Source organism: Hippocampus zosterae, chromosome 1, assembly GCF_025434085.1.
Source record: "Hippocampus zosterae strain Florida chromosome 1, ASM2543408v3, whole genome shotgun sequence".
NCBI lineage: Eukaryota > Metazoa > Chordata > Actinopteri > Syngnathiformes > Syngnathidae > Hippocampus > Hippocampus zosterae.
In genome coordinates, this window is record NC_067451.1 from 28,490,216 (window position 1) to 28,509,421 (window position 19,206).

The following is a 19,206-nucleotide window of genomic DNA, read 5'->3' on the forward strand; positions in this document are numbered from 1 at the left end:
TTCAGGGAAAATCCTCGTGAATCTGCTACAAGCACATTGCTTAAATGCAGCAACCATAACAAGCTCCCTCCTCCACTCCATCGCCAATTACCCACAAACTGACAAACATTGCATTTGTTTCGTCGTGCAATTGTTTTTCTGCTCAGGAAAAGTGGGCGATTCTTGCTTCTTTCGCAACCGACCGCGTAGCTACAGACATGCCATACATTGGAATACAGGCAAAGGCAGGGGAACAGTGTGTGTGTGTGTGTGTGTGGGGGGGGGGGTAGAGAGAGGAAAATGTAGCACATGAAGAACAAATACAGGCAGCGCAAGGAAGACACCATGTTCAGGTTCTCATCGAGCCCTTTGTGAAAAGTGGAACGGATTTCTGAGTGGGCGGAGATCTAATTACATATGCACTCACAGCTCAGTGATGCTAAATTCAGCCACATTGACACAGATGATACCAAAAAAAAAAAAACAGAACAAAATGTAAAAAGAAAATAGAATGTAAAATAACAGCAAATGAAAATACCATAGGTGCCAAAATATATCCGGAGCAATGAACAGAAATCCTTTGAAGGATGCTGGGGAAGTGATCCGTTAGTGTGTGTGTGTGAAAATACAAATATAACAACAATGTAGAGAATAAGGCTTAGAATGGAGCAAGGTGCATCCACACAGAAAACAAAGTCTGAAGAAATTGCGACATTTCGCATCAAAATACTTTGCATTAATGTGTTTTTAAAAAGTCTAGAAATACACTATTTTATTTATTCATATATTTTATCGGGTCATAATAATTTTAATAGCTAGGCATTTTGTGGAGCGTTAAAACGTTAAAACCACATAGACCACAGTGCCGAAAGTGCTATAATGAACTGTGTAAAGGTTCACACGAACTTAACAGCATTCTAGTAATCATTTCTAAGTGTGATGATTACATTATTGATATCATTCATTTATTTACCCTACATTTAGGTTCACCTGCCAATCTGTAGTTGATTATCCTTCCTCTCTTAGAACAACACAAGTCACGTGCACTGGTGCACACACACGGAAGAGTAAAGTCCTTGAATAATAGGACAAAAATAATGTGCATTACAGCACTTGGCCTGTAATATACTGTATGTGTATAAGATAAAAGAAAGACAGAGGAGAAAGCGTGTGAAACTGATTCTACCAAGGAAACGGAAGGAAATGGTTCCTGACTCAAGTGAGCAAAAACAAAAAAAATGAAAGGAGGGGTGTAATGAGGACAAACTGAAAATAGGGTTGCGCTGTGGGAAGGTGTGTGTGTTTATGTGATCTCACCTTAACAGTCTCATAGTTGAGGAGAGAGTCGATAGCTGCATTGCCTGCTTCGTTGTCTGCTTTGTTCATTTCTACGCGGAAACGAGTCCTGTGCACCGAAACACATGGGAGTCCTTGCCTTTTTATCTGATGTTTGGTTACAGTAGCGAGTCCATAAATTCAGCATACAACATTTTATAAATCGGCACATTGAAGTATGGACATGCTAAAGGTTACCTCCACTGCGTCATGAGAATGGTAAAAAGGGCGTATGTGGATAAGGTACCCAAAGCCACGGCCGTGAATTGTCCGCCACACTTGTAGAACTGCACAGGACAAAAGCAGGTCGATTAAAAAACATTGTTCATCATTCGCAACTTAACAGCCCCATGAAACAAAGTCAAGCGAGCACATCAGGCCACCATGCTCCAGTGCTTGCGTCAAAAGCGAGTTTGTGGCCACTTCACTATGAAATAGGGTGTTACAAATGAAGGGAAAAAGACAAGAACTAATCATGCTAATGCTTTAGCTATGTGGGCAATGAAGTCTGTCCTCATTACATCCAATCTGACATTATGGTGCAGGGTGGAATAATAAGGTAAAGCTATAGAGGAGCAGGTATTTTAGTGCCAGTGTCTGTGTGTGTGTGGTTGGGGGGAGGGGGGGCAGGCATTCACTACAGGAGGACATTAAGCTGCAACAAAGCGTCACAATTTTACATCGATGCTAATGGGCTCAGGGTTGCCCACCCAAAGAAAACTGGGATTCATCTAATGAAAATGAGACATCTTGGAATTAATATCCTGACATGCTGCTGCGAAGTGTGCCTCGGCGATGAAAGGTGCTAGGTATTGGGATAATAACAGGTCCACACAAAGAATGAACACCGTGAGCCGCTTTTGCAGAGTATTTGATATAGGTTATCAAACACGGTGAGAAAGATCTCACAACGGATCTTACCAGGATGGCACTCACAAGTCCCATTTCAAAGACGGTGGGACCAAGATTGAAGATGAGGGCGCTAAGGACAAATGAGATGCCTCTGGTGCCACGGTCGATGGCCTTGGATAGTGCTCCCGTCTGGCGGCTGAGATGAAACCCCAGATCCAGATTGTGCAAGTGGAGGAAGACGTTCTTGGCGATGCGTCGGATAGAGCTCTGGGCCACTTTGCCGAACACCATGTTCCGAAGCTCGTTGAAGAGGGCTGCACAGGCCCGTGACAAACCATCTGGCACAGGGCAGGACACAGCCAATTACACACCCTGACGCTGTTGAGCGGGGAGGTTCAAAATGAAACAGAGCTGGGCTTTGGAAAAATAACGGATGCTCGTCATCATCTCAGAGCTATGGTTAAGGGATACACTTTAGTCAGCAAGTGATTTTTTTTGCTGCAGCAAAATAGAGAAGGGTGAGTATATGTCAGCCTCTTGACAGCAGGATACATCTGGCGTGGTATTTTTGTCATTTCTGGCCGTTTTCAATCAATTGTTAGAATAAAGCAGCGATACGGAGGCTAATGTCAATCATACCAATACAGCAACACATGGTAGTCGATAGTGCGGTGATGGCAATGCGGACTATCCTCAACAGAGTAGACCTTTGAGCTGTGGACGCAGGATGACTGGTATCAGACGGTTTACAGTACCTCTCCCCGGATTTGCTAATTGAAAGGGGCCATAGCTAAGTCGACTAGGTCTGCTATCTGGCTGCTGGTAATTACTTGTATTTAAAAAAATTATAAGGTATGAGCACAATTGCACCACTGTCTGAGAACGAGAAGAACTGAGCATTCTGTTTGAGTAACTACAGGATCATCATTCATTCCAGCACAGTTACAACCGACGGCGACTAGGATCAATTACTGTACAAATGTATCTTAGTCCGAGGTTGAATGATACCTGGAGTTCTTGAGGCGATTTCTCTGCGAATACCTACCTTGTCTTATGGGACCAAAGTAGGGTGGTAATTGCTCGGTCTGCCGATCTTCGTGCGGCAGTAATGCGGCGTTAAATAGGAATGCTCATCAAATGAAAAATGTGTCCACATCTGACAAGGTAGGATGAGCACTGGGCTACCATTTCAGCCAAATTACACACCCCGCCACAGACATGTGGCCCGGAGCATTGCAGAAAGGGTGCAAAGAATACAATTCCATTCTGAAAGAGCATCCTGTACATTCTATCTTGTCAGCCGATTTCATCCTGTCTGGAGACCTGGCCGTGCGCTCCAATTCTTCACCAAGCGCTACAGAGAAAGATCTAAGTGGGCTCATTAAAATAAGTGGCTACAGGGCAAAGTGTATCCAAGATGAGCTCACTCAAACATAGAGAGACTTGGAGTAGGTGACAAGTCACCATTTGTCTTATGTATTTATGCTTTTCATTAGCACCTCACCCAAAAATATATATACTGTATGTTTTTTATAAAATATAAATACATTTAAAATATATAATATTTTAAATTTATATTATACACACACACACATACATATACTGTACACACACACACACACACACACACACACACACACACACGCACGCACACACACACACTACTCTGATTAGAAATGAACTTCCTTCTAGAGCTCCACCACACCTCTGACAGGGGCTATTCGGGCAACAACAAATGAGGAGAACAAAGAGAAAACATTAAAAGAAAAAAAACAACAACACATACATGGCCTCCATCAGCACCTCAGCATAAGACAAATAAAAACATGTCTGCTTTGGAAAAATATGGTCCCCCTGTTCACCTTGAAAGGAAATGGCTACCACATCTGAAAGTTGTCAGCATACGTGTGGATTAAAAAGCAGTGAACTCAAATATATAACACAGCCCGTAATGTAAATAAAAGGAGGATAAGGCAAGGGTTGTGCAACTGCATTGATGCGAGTGTGTCGAGAAAGGTCAGCCTGGAGATACTAGGCACTCCTATCGTCTCCTCTGATCAGCACGGCACCTGCTCGGGCAACAAAAGTCTGGAACTCACAGCCAATCAGCATGGCCGTTGCCATGGTAGCCACAGTGCTTGCCGCATCGTTCAGGTTCAGCATGTGTCCCGACATCTGGTTAAGCTCGTCCACTGCATACTTAAACATGAAGGGCACTGTCACATTGGTGATCTGGGAGAGCAGAGAGGAAGGAGAGGTGAAGAGTCTCATTAAGCCCATCACAGTACAAAAATAAATGAATACATAATAATAATAATAATTCGGTGGTGCTAAGTAGTATTTTATTGATTTATTTACAACAATAAACCCCTTGAGATGTATCAATTCATTTCCAATGAGTTCCCGTCACCTGTGACAAACATCAGAGTACCGTATTTTCTGCACTAAAAGACAAACTGGATTATGAGGCGCACCTTCAATGAATGGCTATTTTGTAAAAAGAAATTCAGACATTGGACGCTTCATACTATAAGGCACAATCTACAATGACTCCACTAGATGGTGTTATGCTCCTTCCATTCAACTCGAGAGGCATCAGTTCAACTTGAGAGGCATTCATGACCGCCTCTGAAAAACGTAAATTAACTATTACTGTAATTAAATGAAATTACGAAAATTGAAAATAATGCATCAAAACAGAAAATCAAGCAAGGAATTCACAAAATAAATTATGGAGGGGGGCGGGGGGGGGAATAGAATTTAGTTTGTGATTACCTTGCTTGATTTTCTGTTTTGATGCATTATTTTCAATTTTTGTTGATTTTCTTCATGGTTTCATTGAAGTAATAATTAATTTACGGTTTTCGGAGGCGGCCATGAATGCCTCCCGAGTGGAACGGAAGAAGGCACGGAGACGGACAAAGACGTACAGTATTTTTATTTGTTGAGACTGTGAAAACCATTAATAAAGTCCAGAGGTGGGCAAACTACGGCCCGCGGGCCGGATCCGGCCCTTGGTCTTTTTAATCCGGCCCGCCGAAGATTGGTGCACAATTAAGGTTTGATTGCATTCATTTCATTTGAACTTGTACCGACATGTATTTCAACACCAGGTGGCGCAGTTACTTCAAGTTGCAGAGCACAGGGAAGGAGGGGAAGACGAAGAAAGAGGGAGAGAGTAATAACCATGGAAGGGAAAGCGATATGTATCTGATTAAACGAAGCGGGTAACAAAGTACGAAACATTCAGGAGACGCCTGGAGTCGGAAAGACTCAAATCTACGAGACTTTGAATAACAACGAAGCGATTCTTACTCAGTCCGATTCTGGCAATTTCCATGCTCAGAGTGAATTGCTTGTGGCTCGAGAAAATGAACATTTCCTAGAATGGTTTGATTGTTATGTTAAAAACTTTCCGCAAACTGAACCGCTAATATGAGTCGGAGAGCAGTCAAATGTGTAGAGCGTGAACAACAGGGGGCTCAGTACACATCCTTGAGGAGAACCGGTGCTGAGTGTGATGGTGGAGGAGAATGTTACATTATCACTGGCATACAAAGACATTGTGCTATTTTCTATTTCTAACTTTTGGCCCGGCCCTCCACATTATTTTCTGCTTCTCATTTGGCCCCCCCCCCCCGGGAAAATAATTGCCCACCCCTGATAAAGTCTGTGTTTTAAAAAAAATAAAACCACAGCTCTCCTTTTTTCAACAAATAGAGGTGAGTCATTGTCCGTCTCTGTGCCTTCTCTTCCGTGCAACTCAAGAGACGTTCATGACCGCCTCCGAAAAACGCATTGACATTTCCTTGATCATAGCGCCACGACGACTATGATCAGATGTCAGTAGTAGTTATTTATTCCTTTTTTGTGTATTCACAAATGATGAAATCACAATATAAATTCTGTACGGGTGGCTACAGAATTTATTTTGTGACAGCTTTGCTTGCTTTTCAGTTTTGATGTATTATTTAAAATTTTCATAGTTACATTGATGTAATCATTAGTTTCGGAGGTGGTCTTGAACGCCTCTCGAGTCGAACGGAAGAAAGCACGGAGACAAACAAAGACGTATCTGTATTTGTTGAGACTGTTTTAAAAATTTAACACCACAGCTCTCCTTTTTTCGGAGCTGCAACAAAAACTTATTAAAAAGCAGTGACACAGTTCACTGAACCAACAGCAAGTAATAACAGTGGAAGCATGTCTCCAGGAAGGAGCCATCTTCAAGTTGATGTATTACCGTAATGACCATACAAAAGACGCCCCGGATTGTAAGGCGCTCGGTGAGTTTTTAACTCTCAGGGCAGGTGTTGCAAATTTGTAACAACCAAGTACCTTTACCTGTTACAAGAACTTGAGAGCCCGAGAGGGTTAAGAAAATTGAAGAAAATACGGTAAATGCCAAAAAGAACAAAAAGCAAGACAAGGGGCACCACAGTACCGCGACAAAATGCCAATCATGCGCAGTCGGTTTTTTTCCTCCAATGATTCAATCGATTGGGAGACTTTTTGAGCAGAATAATGCTGCTGGAAGGTAGAGCTCAACTTCCTAAGGATGATCATTCTACTCAATTGACAGAATTTTGGTTGAACGATTAATCAATTATTGTGCCGATTCCTATAACAAGCTCCACGGAGGAGGTTTTAAAGGCTGTTTTGACACACTGGAAACAGCCCCCCCTAACATGCACATGGAGGCTTTACACACAGTCTATGAATGCCTGCGAATGCTCCCTCACCATCTCCACTGGTGCTCCTGCGTTCGCTGGTATTTCCGGCTAATGGAATTAAATTGGGTATTAGGGCTAATTAAAAGCATAGGGACAGCCGTGTGAGCCAACCTAAGCACTTTGTGACACATTAGGGCAGCCGGAGAACAATGAGGAACACAGCATTTTCCTTTCTGCCTTGTTTCTTTGATTTTCTCTCATACAATGCTGCATGATACACCAGTAATTGAATATCAGTAGCTGCCCGGTAGTCCAGTGGTTAGCACGTCGGCTTCACAGTGCAGAGGTACCGGGTTCGATTCCAGCTCCGGCCTCCCTGTGTGGAGTTTGCATGTTCTCCCCGGGCCTGCGTGGGTTTTCTCCGGGTGCTCCGGTTTCTTCCCACATTCCAAAAACATGCGTGGCAGGCTGATTGGACGTTCTAAATTGTCCCGAGGTGTGAGTGTGAGCGTGAGCGTGAATGGTTGTTCGTTTCTGTGTGCCCTGCGATTGGCTGGCAACCGATTCAGGGTGTCCCCCGCCTACTGCCCGAAGACAGCTGGGATAGGCTCCAGCACCCCCCGCGACCCTAGTGAGGATCAAGCAGTTCGGAAAATTGATGGATGGATGGATAAAGAAAATAAACTACAAGCATTTATCCATAAATAGACACATTTATCCACACAGCCTACATGCAAATCAGGGATGTGCTGGGAACAAAATTCAGCCCAGGAATAGTTGTCGAAGCAGCCGTCACTTGCCGAAAAACAATTTGCGATCGGGGTCATGGTTGGGGGCGTTAACGGACCTCCAGTCACGTGCCAAAAAATAATAGACGACAAGGAGTCGGTGGTAGTGATTATTTTTGCCTGCCGTGATACCCAGGACTAGCCCAGAAATATACCGGCCGTTTGGGAAAAATTAACATATTTTTCAGAAATTTTCCGATGGCCATGAAAAAGAAAAAAATGCATACCACTAGCTACCATGACCAGAAACTATTATCGCAGGGCTTATAAACACTCCCTCATCGAATGTCTAACTCATTATGAGGTTGCAAAATGTAGGTACTGTGTTGAACCATGTGGGCAGGTTATATAGGAGTTTCAGTACGTTCCAACAGCAATGCAGACATTTGTGGTCATGATAGATATTCTCAACATGTACAAAATTAGAGAAGCAACAGTGATGGGATCACTACAACAAGGAAAAAATTATGGTGAAGATGCTTTCAGAAAAAAAATCTGGCATCAAAAATCTCTTGCATAGTCTGGTAGTTGTACAGCAAGTTGCACAAGTGACAATGAATCCAAACTGAACCACAAAATTGTCAAAGTAGCAATGACTGCCACCTTTGAATCACATTTAACACGTTTCCACACAAAATGTTTCTCAGAAAATAAAATGGTAATGACAAAAATAAAACCATACCTTAACATGTTAGCATTTTTGTGCGCACACAAATAATGCAGGTGGTCTCTGCGAGCATGCGGGTGTGTCAGGTAGAGCTTTAGCTACAGCTTTGTATTTTTAACTGTGAATCTTTTATTAACCTTTTACTGTAACAATGCACTGTGGTAGGAGAGTTTAGAGCTCAGCAGCACTATTAACTTTCACCAGTGCAGGGTTTTATATCAAGAAATTGTTTAGTCTGATCACAACATTTCACCCGACACACATATTGCAAGTTAAGTCGAGTCTAGAAGGTGGATGACCTTTGGAGTTTCAAAATAAATGAAGTGTGATACGTGCAATACATGAACTGTGAAGACTGGAGTTATTATAGCTACCACAAAGCCAAAGAGGCGTGCAAACCTACTGTAGCTCTTGCAGAGCCAAGGACTTCATCCAGCAAATTCATTTTACGTTCACTAAAATTCGCATTTTACAATGAACAAAGCACAAGGCCAAAACATGTAGCATGAATAAAGAGAGCTGTGACCCAAAAGCAGGGACGTGGTTGTACGTTCGCTGTTAGACGAAAAAGAAATAAAATGGACAACAAAACCCGAGAAACTGTCAGAAAATGGAATACTTCCATTCGTATGAAACAAAACAAATCCAACCAGAAAGAGAAAGACTCAGACAATCACAAGCTCCAGGATGACTGAGATGGTCTGAAGTTAACCGAGCACACTTTCACAATAGGAAGATGCCAGGGTAAAATAAACGATAGGCAAGACGTGGAAAGTCATTGTAATTAATTTAAACAAATGAAAGAGAGGAAGAAAAGATTTAAATGGAAAACAAAAATCAACAACTGGCCTCAGGAGCTGTGTCAACTCATGAAAGTAAGTTTTGTGATCAACGAGCAGCAAACAGTTTGTCAGACGACCCGAAACACAGAATCGAAAACACCGAAAACTGTAAGGAAGTGGAATGCCGAGGCTGCTCTGCTGGATGTTGAGTCCCGGCTGCGCACAACAGATCAAGTGGTTATGGCACAGCAAGCTTGGGGCTGTTCCCAACACCTCGACACAGGGTGTGCAGAGAGGCAGATTCATGGGGGGGGGGGGGGGGGGGGGGTGCAGCTGAGGACGGAAGATCAAGCAGAGTGGCTTGCTTGAGGCAAGATTTGGACACGGTGGGAGCAACCAACGGACCGAAAGAAAAGGCCCCTGGACGGACCGCCACATCGTATCACTTGCCAAATTCAGGCAGTACTGTATATGATAGCTTGCCTTGCCCCGCGATCATCTTCACCTTGGGAGAAGTGGAGACCCCTAACTGGTCGCTGTGCTCAGCAAGAGCTCTTGGAACACATCCCGAGCTACTGCCCAAAAGCTCTCAGTCAGGGCCGGGGTGCTGAATCCAATTGCATAAGCCATCAGACCGCATATCAGTATCTGCAGCCGGGAGCGAAACACCACCGGTGCAAGAGCTTTTGTCAAGGCTTGAGTGCAGCCAAGGCCAGGACACAAGACTACGGCAGCAGGGATGCTGTCAACAGCCCGGCCGGCACTGCCAGCTCTTTGTAGTCCTGGAGAAACAGCAAAGATTCCCACAGCACATCATAAGCTCCACCTTGAGGCCAGATACACTTTGCATCTCTTAGGCCACTAAGAACAACATCAGAATCAGAATCATCTTTATTGGCCAAGTATGTAGAACACACAAGGAATTTGTCTCCAGTATAACACGCTGCACTAGTATCATCGTAAACAACAAAATCATTGAACCATTTTAGAGTAACCAGTAGTTTTGTAGTACCATTTTGTGGTGCAAGAAGAGTGACTATGTCAGTGACTGTTTAAGGAGTTAATGGCTAGAGGGAAGAAGCTGTTTAAGTGTCTACTGGATTTGGTGCGCATTGATCTGTAGCGTCTGCCTGAGGGGAGTGGCTGAAAAAGGTGGTGGGCAGGGTGCGGGGGATCCAGGAGGATTTTCCGTGCCCTTGTCTTGATTCTTGCAGTGTGCAAGTCCTCAAGAGTGGGTAGGGCGGTGCCAACGATTTTTTCTGCCATCCTAACTGTCCGTTGAAGTCGGATTTTGTCCTTTTTTGTGGCGGCCCCAAACCAAACCGTGATTGAAGAACACAGGATTGATTCGATGACTGCCGTGTAGAACTGTCGTAGCACCTCCTCTGGCAGGCCATGCTTCCTCAGCAGCCTCAGGAAGTACATGCGCTGCCGGGCCCTTTTCAGGATGGAGATGGTGTTGACTTCCCACTTCATGTCCTGGGAGACTGTGATTCCCAGGAACTTGAAGGTCTCGACGGTTGACACAGGGCAGTTGGATAGTGTGAGGGGCAACTGAGGAGAAGAATGTTTCCTGAAGTCCACGATCATCTCTACAGTCTTGAGCGTGTTCAGCCCGAGGTTGTGTCGGCCGCACCAGAGCTCCAGCTGCTCCACTTGTTGGCGGTACGCAGACTCGTCGCCGTCTTTGATGAGACCGATGACCGTGGTGTCGTCTGCGAAATTTATGAGTTTGACAGCTGGATCTGTTGAGGTGCAATCGTTTGTGTAGAGAGAAGAGCAGTGGCGAGAGGACACATCCCTGTGGGGCTCCAGTGCTGGTGGTGCGTATTGATGATGTTGTTGCTCCCAGTCTAACCTGTTGTGTCCGTCCCGTCAGGAAGCTGAGGATCCACTGGCAGATCGTAGGGGACACACCGAGGTGGAGTAGTTTGGGGGTGAGGAGTTTCGGGATGATGGTGTTGAACGCAGAGCTGAAATCCACAAACAGAATCCTTGCGTAGGTCTCTGTGCTGTCGAGGTGCTTGAGGATGTAGTGCAGACCTATGTTGACTGCGTCTTCCACAGACCTGTTTGCCCGGTAGCTCATCACGGAGGTGTCGGCCCCATGCGAAAATGGCATGGGGGAGGCTCATGAAATTTTGATTTCAATGCATGTTTATATTGAAAACTAGAGTTGAATCATCATAAACAGATTGTAAGGAATCTTGAATATGAACCAAGAAATTAGATTTGAGATCCTGCCCTTGAAACATGAAACTGACGTTAAAAGGGGTAAACAAATGCGAAAAGTTAAACCGCTGCATATGATAATATGATGTCTAGCATAGAAACGGAATCGTCTTGGTTTGTACCTTGGCTGTGGCTAGCAGGCCCAGCGAGAGGACAACACGGGCCCGTAGGTCAGGTCTGTCCTTCGGCCACACATAAGACAGCATGGCAGACAGGATAGTAGTTGTGTTCACCTCTTTCAGCTGAGAGAACAAGACAATTTTCTCATTTTGTTTGAAAACAAACTGCTTCCTCTTCATACAACATAATTTTGTTTTAACTCAAATTGGCATGTCTTAAACCACTTCTACGTTTCATAAGTTTTATTACACGGTGGTTAACGTTTCCTTTTACGCATGAGATGGTTAAAAATGCTAACTCCTACATACAGTGGCTATTTTAGACTCTTTCAAATGGAATCTAAAATGTCTACAGGGCCCCTGGGGGTTCGGAAAGAATCATCAAGGAGAGCTGAAGATTCAGCCTGACACTGCAAGTCCCTTGAGACACCTGGGATGTCATCCCATCTGATATTGGGGCACCCACACTGTTGCCACCATGTCTATTTACAAACACTCCAGCGCACACCTGCCACAGGGACTCTCTGCGGGCCAAAGTTGATGCACTAATTCCTCTAATCCATTCAATATGGAGGCTCCGCATTACAGCCAGGCTTTAGGGCAGCAAATTACGCGACCTTGTTCTCAACATCTGCCTTTCATCAAATTCAATTGAGTAATATGTGACATTACAAAGAGGGCGTTAACCTTTACTGCAATTGCAAAGGTTTCTATGACACAAATGGAGCTCGGCTAATATCAATTCAGTGTTTTTAATCTGGAGAAGTATTTTTAGTGTGTAGAAATAAAAACACAATCAATGGTTTGGCAGTATGACGACACGATTATAAAAGAGACACTCGAATTAACAAATCTTTTTTAAATATAGGCGGCCCGGTGGTCCAGTGGTTAGCGCGCTGACCTCACATTGCAGAGGTCGTGGGTTCGATTCCAGCACCGGGATTCCTGTGTGGAGTTTGCATGTTCTCCCCTGGCCTGCGTGGGTTTTCTCTGGGTACTCTGCTTTCTTTTTAACACACAAGCCGTCATTCAGCCGATTTATTGCTTTGACTTGCGCATGCAAACTCAATTCATCTTACTTCACAACAAGCAGCAGTTTTGCAGACAGTGAAGAATTCATCAAAAAGAAGCTTCAAGCTGTTTACTCCCACTGTCAAAGTAAACAAATAGAATTACTCGATATGTATTTAAGGCAGATCGCTGTCTTCAGAAAGATCCAGCTTGATGTCTACATACGGTTGAACACGCAGTTGACATGCTAATGGATTTGGATCGACAGTTTTAGAATCCTGTTAGGTGAACTTCCGAAAAAGGGTGATTCATCACTCACTAGTAGAACTACTTGCAAATATTTCTTGACCCTGACAAACAACTATGGGCTAAAAAATACATCGGTGTTTGTGCCAATCTGTGCATTTTTTGTGATATTTCATGAAAACATGTATTTAATTATTTTTCTTAATTCTCAACATTTTAGTGGAGATATCTACCTGTATAACTTGGGCACTACCGTGTACATTATATGAAAATTTGTGTTTTTGGTAGCGCAGCCGTAAAAGAGTTTAAGACATGCCATGTGTCCCGTCAGTCCCACTGTGAATTGCTTGCAGAAACACTGAAACGCAAAAGCTCTCACCACATTTTTGGGGTCTGCAATGAGACGTCCTCCAGCGTTCCCGTGCCAGCATGTTCGTTTATCTGTCACCTGCAACTGCTGTGGGAGGTTTGCCATTAAAGTGTCCATGAATCTCATATATTCACAGCACTTTGATCTAGAAGTACTTCTCATGTCTACTTACGTTTGCTGCCTCCAAAATCCGTCTACTGCTTTCAGTTGTATTTGTTTTCCAAGTTCTTGTTCGCAAGCGCGGCAGGGCACTCAGCTGAAACACAAGATATAAAAGCACTGATCAGAATCTTGTATAACACCTCTCGACTGTGTGAGCTCAATTTATTTCATTCTGTTGAGAGTTTACTGTAAGCCATGTCACTAATCAATAGTGTCTTCAAATTTGAATATGCAAAACGTACATAAGGTAGTTTATTATAAGGTAGTATATGTGTTATATTCATATTAAAATTCACAATGCATTCACTGTATCCATATGTATTTGTTTTTATATTACATATTTTTGACAATATTGTGATCATAACCATTTTGGTCACCATGTTCTTGATGAAGTTTTCATACGATTCATGAACCAATTGTGTTTACTGAGCCCTCTAGATGGCCCCCTCTGTACAAATTAGTGGTGAATATATGGACACTACCTATATATTGTAGAAATGATCTTAATCAAATCTCATCAATAGAGTGGTTTGGCCTTTTCTGTATCGCCCACAATCCATTGCCAGCGGACATTCTGAAAGGCTAGCCCCGCTAACAAAGCGTTTTTGCCATTCATCATGCGTATTTGCCATTCGTCCTCCCAAAAATAATTACAAACGCCGATCCAAAGGAAAAGTGATCCATAGCGAGAGCTAAGCTGTGGCTATGGTTGCAAGCCACAAACATCGCCGTCGTTTTTTTTTTTTACTTTGGAGAGAGCTTCACATAAATGCAGACGTACTGTTATTTCCTGTGTCTTCGTTAATAGTTACCATACATGAGGATAAGTATACTATATATATATATATATATATATATATTTGGAGCACTTGGTAGCTCCTTCAGCCAGAGACTGTTACACCCGCGCTGCAAGAAGGAGAGATACCGACGCTCGTTCCAACCGACTGCTGTCAGGCTGATGAATAAAAAATAACAATCATAATAATAATAATAATTAAATGATGTGAAGGAAAATTTGTTTGTTGTTTTTTTTTTTCTCTTTCTCCTTTCTTCTTTCTACATACATTCTTGCTGCTGGAGGCTGTAAATTTCCCCAGTGTGGAACGAATAAAGGATATCTTATCATATATATATATATATATATATATATATATATATAAAATCCTCATCTCACCCCTCGGGTGGTGTCCGTCCCTCATTCAGCTCGGGTCCTCTACCAGAGGCCAGGAAGCTTGAGGGTTCTGCGCAGTATCCTTGCTGTTCCCAGCACTGCAAATTTCTGGACTGAGATGTCTGATGTTGTTCCCGGGATCTGTTGCAACCACTCATCTAGTTTGGGGGTCACTGCCCCGAGTGCTCCGACCACCACAGGCACGACTGTCGCCTTTACCTTCCAGGCTCTCTCCAGCTCCTCTGTGAGCCCTTGGTATTTCTCGAGTTTCTCATGTTCCTCTTCCTGATGTTTCCATCACTTGGGACCGCTACATCCACTACAACGGCTTTCCTCTGCCCTTTATCTATGATCACAATATCTGGTTGGTTCGCCATTACCATCTTGTCAGTCTCGATCTGGAAGTCCCACAGGATCTTCGCTCTGTCATTCTCCACCACCTTCGGAGGTGTTTCCCATTTTGACCTTGGGGTTTCCAGTCCATACTCCGCACAGATGTTTCGGTAGACTATGCCAGCCACCTGGTTATGGCGTTCCATGTAGGCTTTCCCTGCCAGCATCTTACACCCTGCAGTTATGTGTTGGATCGTCTCAGGTGCCTCTTTGCACAACCTACACCTTGGGTCTTGTCTGGTGTGGTATATCTGGGCCTCGATGGCTCTGGTGCTCAAGGCCTGCTCCTGAGCAGCCAGGATGAGTGCTTCTGTGCTGTCCTTCAGGCCAGCCCTCTCTAGCCACTGATAAGACTTCTTGAGATCAGCCACTTCAGTTATGGTCCGGTGGTACATCCCGTGTAGGAGCTTGTCCTCCCATGATGGTCCCTCTTCCAGCGCCTCATCTTCTGTTCCCCATTGTCAGACATTCTCTGAGTACGTCATCCGATGGAGCCTTCTCCTTGATGTATTCATGGAGCTTGGATGTTTCATCCTGGACAGTGGCTCTCACACTCACTAGTCCCCGGCCTCCTTCCTTTCGGCTTGCGTACAGTCTCAGGGTGCTGGATTTGAGATGGAACCCTCCATGCATGGTTATGAGCTTTCGGGTCTTAACGTCCGTGGTCTGAATCTCTTCCTTTGGCCACCTTATTATTCCTGCAGGGTATCTGATCACTGGCAGGGCATAGCGGTTTATTGCCCGGGTCTTATTCTTGCCATTGAGCTGGCTTCTTAGGACTTGCCTCACTCGCTGGAGGTATTTGGCCGTAGCCGCTTTCCTTGTTGCCAGTTCGAGGTTGCCATTGGCTTGTGGTATACCGAGGTACTTGTACCTGTCCTCAATGTCTGCTATTGTTCCTTCAGGGAGTGAGACCCCTTCAGTGCGGACGACCTTTCCTCTCTTAGTCACCATCCGACTACATTTCTCAAGCCCGAATGACATCCCGATGTCGCTGCTGTAGATCCTGGTTGTGTGGATCAGGGAATCTATGTCCCTTTCGCTCTTAGCATACAGCTTTATGTCATCCATGTAGAGGAGGTGACTGATTGTAGCTCCATTTCTGAGGCGGTGTCCATAGCCTGTCTTGGTGATTACTTGGCTTATGGGGTTCAGTCCTATGCAGAACAGCAGTGGGGAGAGTGCATCACCTTGGTATATGCCACATTTGATGGACACTTGGGTAAGTGGCTTGCTTCAAGTGTGGTTTTCCACATCCTCATTGAGTTCGCAACGAAGCCTCTAAGGGTCCTGTTCACCTTATACAACTCCAAGCATTCAGTGATCCATGTATGCGGCATCGAGTCACAGGCTTTCTTGTAATCAATCCAAGCTGTGCACAGGTTGGTACGTCGGGACCTGCAGTCTTGTGCGACTGTTCTGTCAACCAGGAGCTGATGTTTGGCTCCTCTGGTATCTCTACCAATGCCCTTCTGTGCTTCGTTCATGTATTGATCCATGTGTCCACTTATCTTAGCCGCAATTATGCCTGACATGAGCTTCCATGTTGTGGAGAGACAGGTTATTGGCAGATAGTTGGATCGTTCATGATCAGGATCGTTCGCCCTTCGGTTAGCCATTCTGGGTGAGTCCCATCCCTCAGCAGCTGGTTCATTTGTACTGCTAGGCGCTCATGGAGTGCTGTGAGTTTCTTTAGACGGTAAGTGTGGACCATGTCCGGACCTGGTGCTGTCCAGTTCTTCATATCTGAGACTCTTTCCTGTATGTCTGCCACTGTTATGGTAACTGGGTTCTGTTCAGGGAGGTTGCTGTGCTCCTCTCTCAGGGTCACCAGCCATTGTGCACTGCTGTTATGTGCAACCTCCTTCTCCCATATGCCTTTCCAGTACCTTTCAGTTTCCAGTCTTGGTGGGTCAGCTCTATTGTCACTGAGCGTACACTTTCGCAGGTTGTGTTGCGAACAGCCTGTTTATTCGTCTGGCCTCATTCTCTTTCGTGTACCGCTTGGAGCCTTTGTTTTGCAGTTTCGAGTGCTTCGGGTATGGTCATCTGGATGTACCTCTCGGTTATCGGCCTTTTCATCACACCTCTCTGGGCCTCCGTCAATTGACTCACATCTTTCCGGGCCGCCTTGATCTTAGCCTCCAACCGGTTTTTCCATGGGGGGTAACGTATCTCATGGCTTCCAAGGTTGCTCTTATGGCCCAGAGTCTCCAGGATCACTGATGCTGAAGCGTATATCAGCTCATTGGTTTCTGTGATCGTTACGGTAGGGATCGCCCTCAGTGCTGCATTCACACTTTCTATGAGACTTTCAGATGGTACTTCACATAGCCGTTGTAATCGGTTTCTAGGTTGCCCAGCTTTCATTCTCACCATGATCTTAGCTTTCAGGTCAGTTGGTGCCTCGCTCAGCATTTCATTCATTGGAGCTGGCCTCCCAATCTCTTGTATGACCTCCTCCTCTGATCTGGCAGCCTGGAGCCCTTCACCATGGAACCTGCGTTGTACCTCATCAATCTCAAGTTGTGACAGCAGTTGCCGTTTGTGGATGTTGGAACACTGAGCTACTAGTTGTTTCGTGGTCAACCGTGACTGTGAGTTTCGAAGTAACCATTTAGCCCACATTCTCTGCATGTAACCCCTCTGACTAGGGTTGCTTGAGTAGTAGCATTCCAACAGAGCCATGTTATCGCATCTCGCCCATCTCCGCTTTGTTCCAATAGCCCATTTTTCATCAAGGTGCTCTGGTTCCCCAGCACCTGACGCAGACCTTGTTTGGCCGGGCGACGTCTGAGCCGGCATGTCATTTGTTTTATTGTCTCTCATCATTGTATGAGGTAGGCATTAGCGTGAAGCCATCCCACACTGGATGGTGTTATGTGCTCATTTTTGCCCCAAGCGGGATTCGAACCACCGTCTCCCGTATGCAAACCGATGCCTTACCAACTGAGATATCCAGCCGCTAATATATATATATATATATATATATATATTTACAAAAACGACTATTGTCTGATAAAAAAGTAACATATTACAATTAACAAGAAGACAAATGTCCGAGCGCTACCGATCACCATGTTTGTCTCCAATTTAAAATCCTACTTCAGTTTTTCACCTTTCACAGGGGGTTCTGGTCTCCATTAACTGTGAAAATCAAGGGATTACTGTGCTTACTTTTGTGTCAGCAATCCAATCATGCTGTTGAAAGTTTAAAAGTATCCAAATCTACAGTCAAAGTTCACTAAAAACCTCTCATCGCGTAAACTAATTGAGATAGTCACACCTAACAACGTGCCGGCGTTTGCGATGAAAAGGCGAAGCAGCCTACAGCTATGGTCAAACAAATGAGATTGTGGGATATGTTACTATTTTTGGGGACAAAGGTCAACCCCTTTATATAAGTGTGTTTTAATACATAAAATGAAAATTATGCACAAGCAAACCGAAAAGTCACTTGCTGTGGCGACCCCTGATGTGATAAGCATAAAGTCACAACAACAGCCCTGTTTAAACAGGTAATTGCAAAATATTGTTGTTCAGTTTAGGCATAATTTTTCAATATCGTGCTGCCCTGGTTATCTCAATTGACTCGAGTCTCAAGCATCATTTCGAAACTCAGTGTCATATCAAAACTGAAACAGAACGCAATCAACTTTCACTTTTGAAATGTCGGAATCTTTTTATATCTTGTACTTTTCATTCCTCCGACCGTGGAGCAACGCTGTTCACTGACAATGACATCAGCGGAAAATAAATGTCAATGCACCCACCACCGGGTGGGACAAACACGCTTATCTAACATTTACTGACTTCTGTGGGACTCTCAAACACGTGATGCAAGACGCCTGCCAAGTCGATATGATTTCCCTAACTGAAGAAACGAACAGTATTGCTTCACGACCTGTGACCATTGCGTTGTCACATAAAAATCACGTCCAACATTGAGTTGCAGCTGTCCATGGTGTAGACAGCGCAAGATACAACTTGTGAACATCTTGGTACTGGAGATCGAAGTTAGCACCAAGCTAGCGGACATGATACAAACTCACGTGGGATTTGCGTGAAAGCAGCCGCATAACAGCCATACGGCATTCCGAAAATCAGACCTTGTGAGTTTGGTTCACGAGTTACAACGGAAGACATTTGTAAACTTGTGCCCAGATCTGTCCTTGTGTGGTACCTGTCAACCCCAAAAGCACCTTGCCCTCTGTAACTGCTCTCAACTTACCAGGTAAGGACTTTGGCGCGTGTACTTCGTCCCGTTCTCGCTTTGACTTTTATTCCAAGTGTGATATGAGCTAGTTTTTCGAAGAATACTTGCCAGTTTTTGCCTGTGCAAGTGTAAGCCGCATTTCAGCGACACCAACAGTGGCGCCATGTTGCAAGTGTGAGAGAAGGCGGGACGTAGGCGCGCCGCTACGTC

At 44.5% G+C, this 19,206-nt stretch overlaps 1 protein-coding gene across 1 annotated transcript in view; it reads right to left on the minus strand.

Annotated features, from left to right (window-relative positions):
* abcb7 (ATP-binding cassette, sub-family B (MDR/TAP), member 7) overlaps positions 1–19,191 on the minus strand; it is a 28,015-nt gene extending 8,824 nt beyond the window's left edge. The window contains exons 1-8 of the mRNA XM_052074168.1: positions 19,012–19,191; positions 13,227–13,310; positions 13,064–13,141; positions 11,431–11,550; positions 4,266–4,398; positions 2,236–2,504; positions 1,513–1,601; positions 1,297–1,384 (exon numbers count right to left, since the gene is read on the minus strand). Coding sequence (XP_051930128.1) covers positions 1,297–1,384; positions 1,513–1,601; positions 2,236–2,504; positions 4,266–4,398; positions 11,431–11,550; positions 13,064–13,141; positions 13,227–13,310; positions 19,012–19,161 — 1,011 coding nt within the window. The 5' untranslated portion in view covers positions 19,162–19,191. The remainder of the gene's footprint in view (positions 1–1,296; positions 1,385–1,512; positions 1,602–2,235; positions 2,505–4,265; positions 4,399–11,430; positions 11,551–13,063; positions 13,142–13,226; positions 13,311–19,011) is intronic.
* Positions 19,192–19,206: the final 15 nt, after the last annotated feature.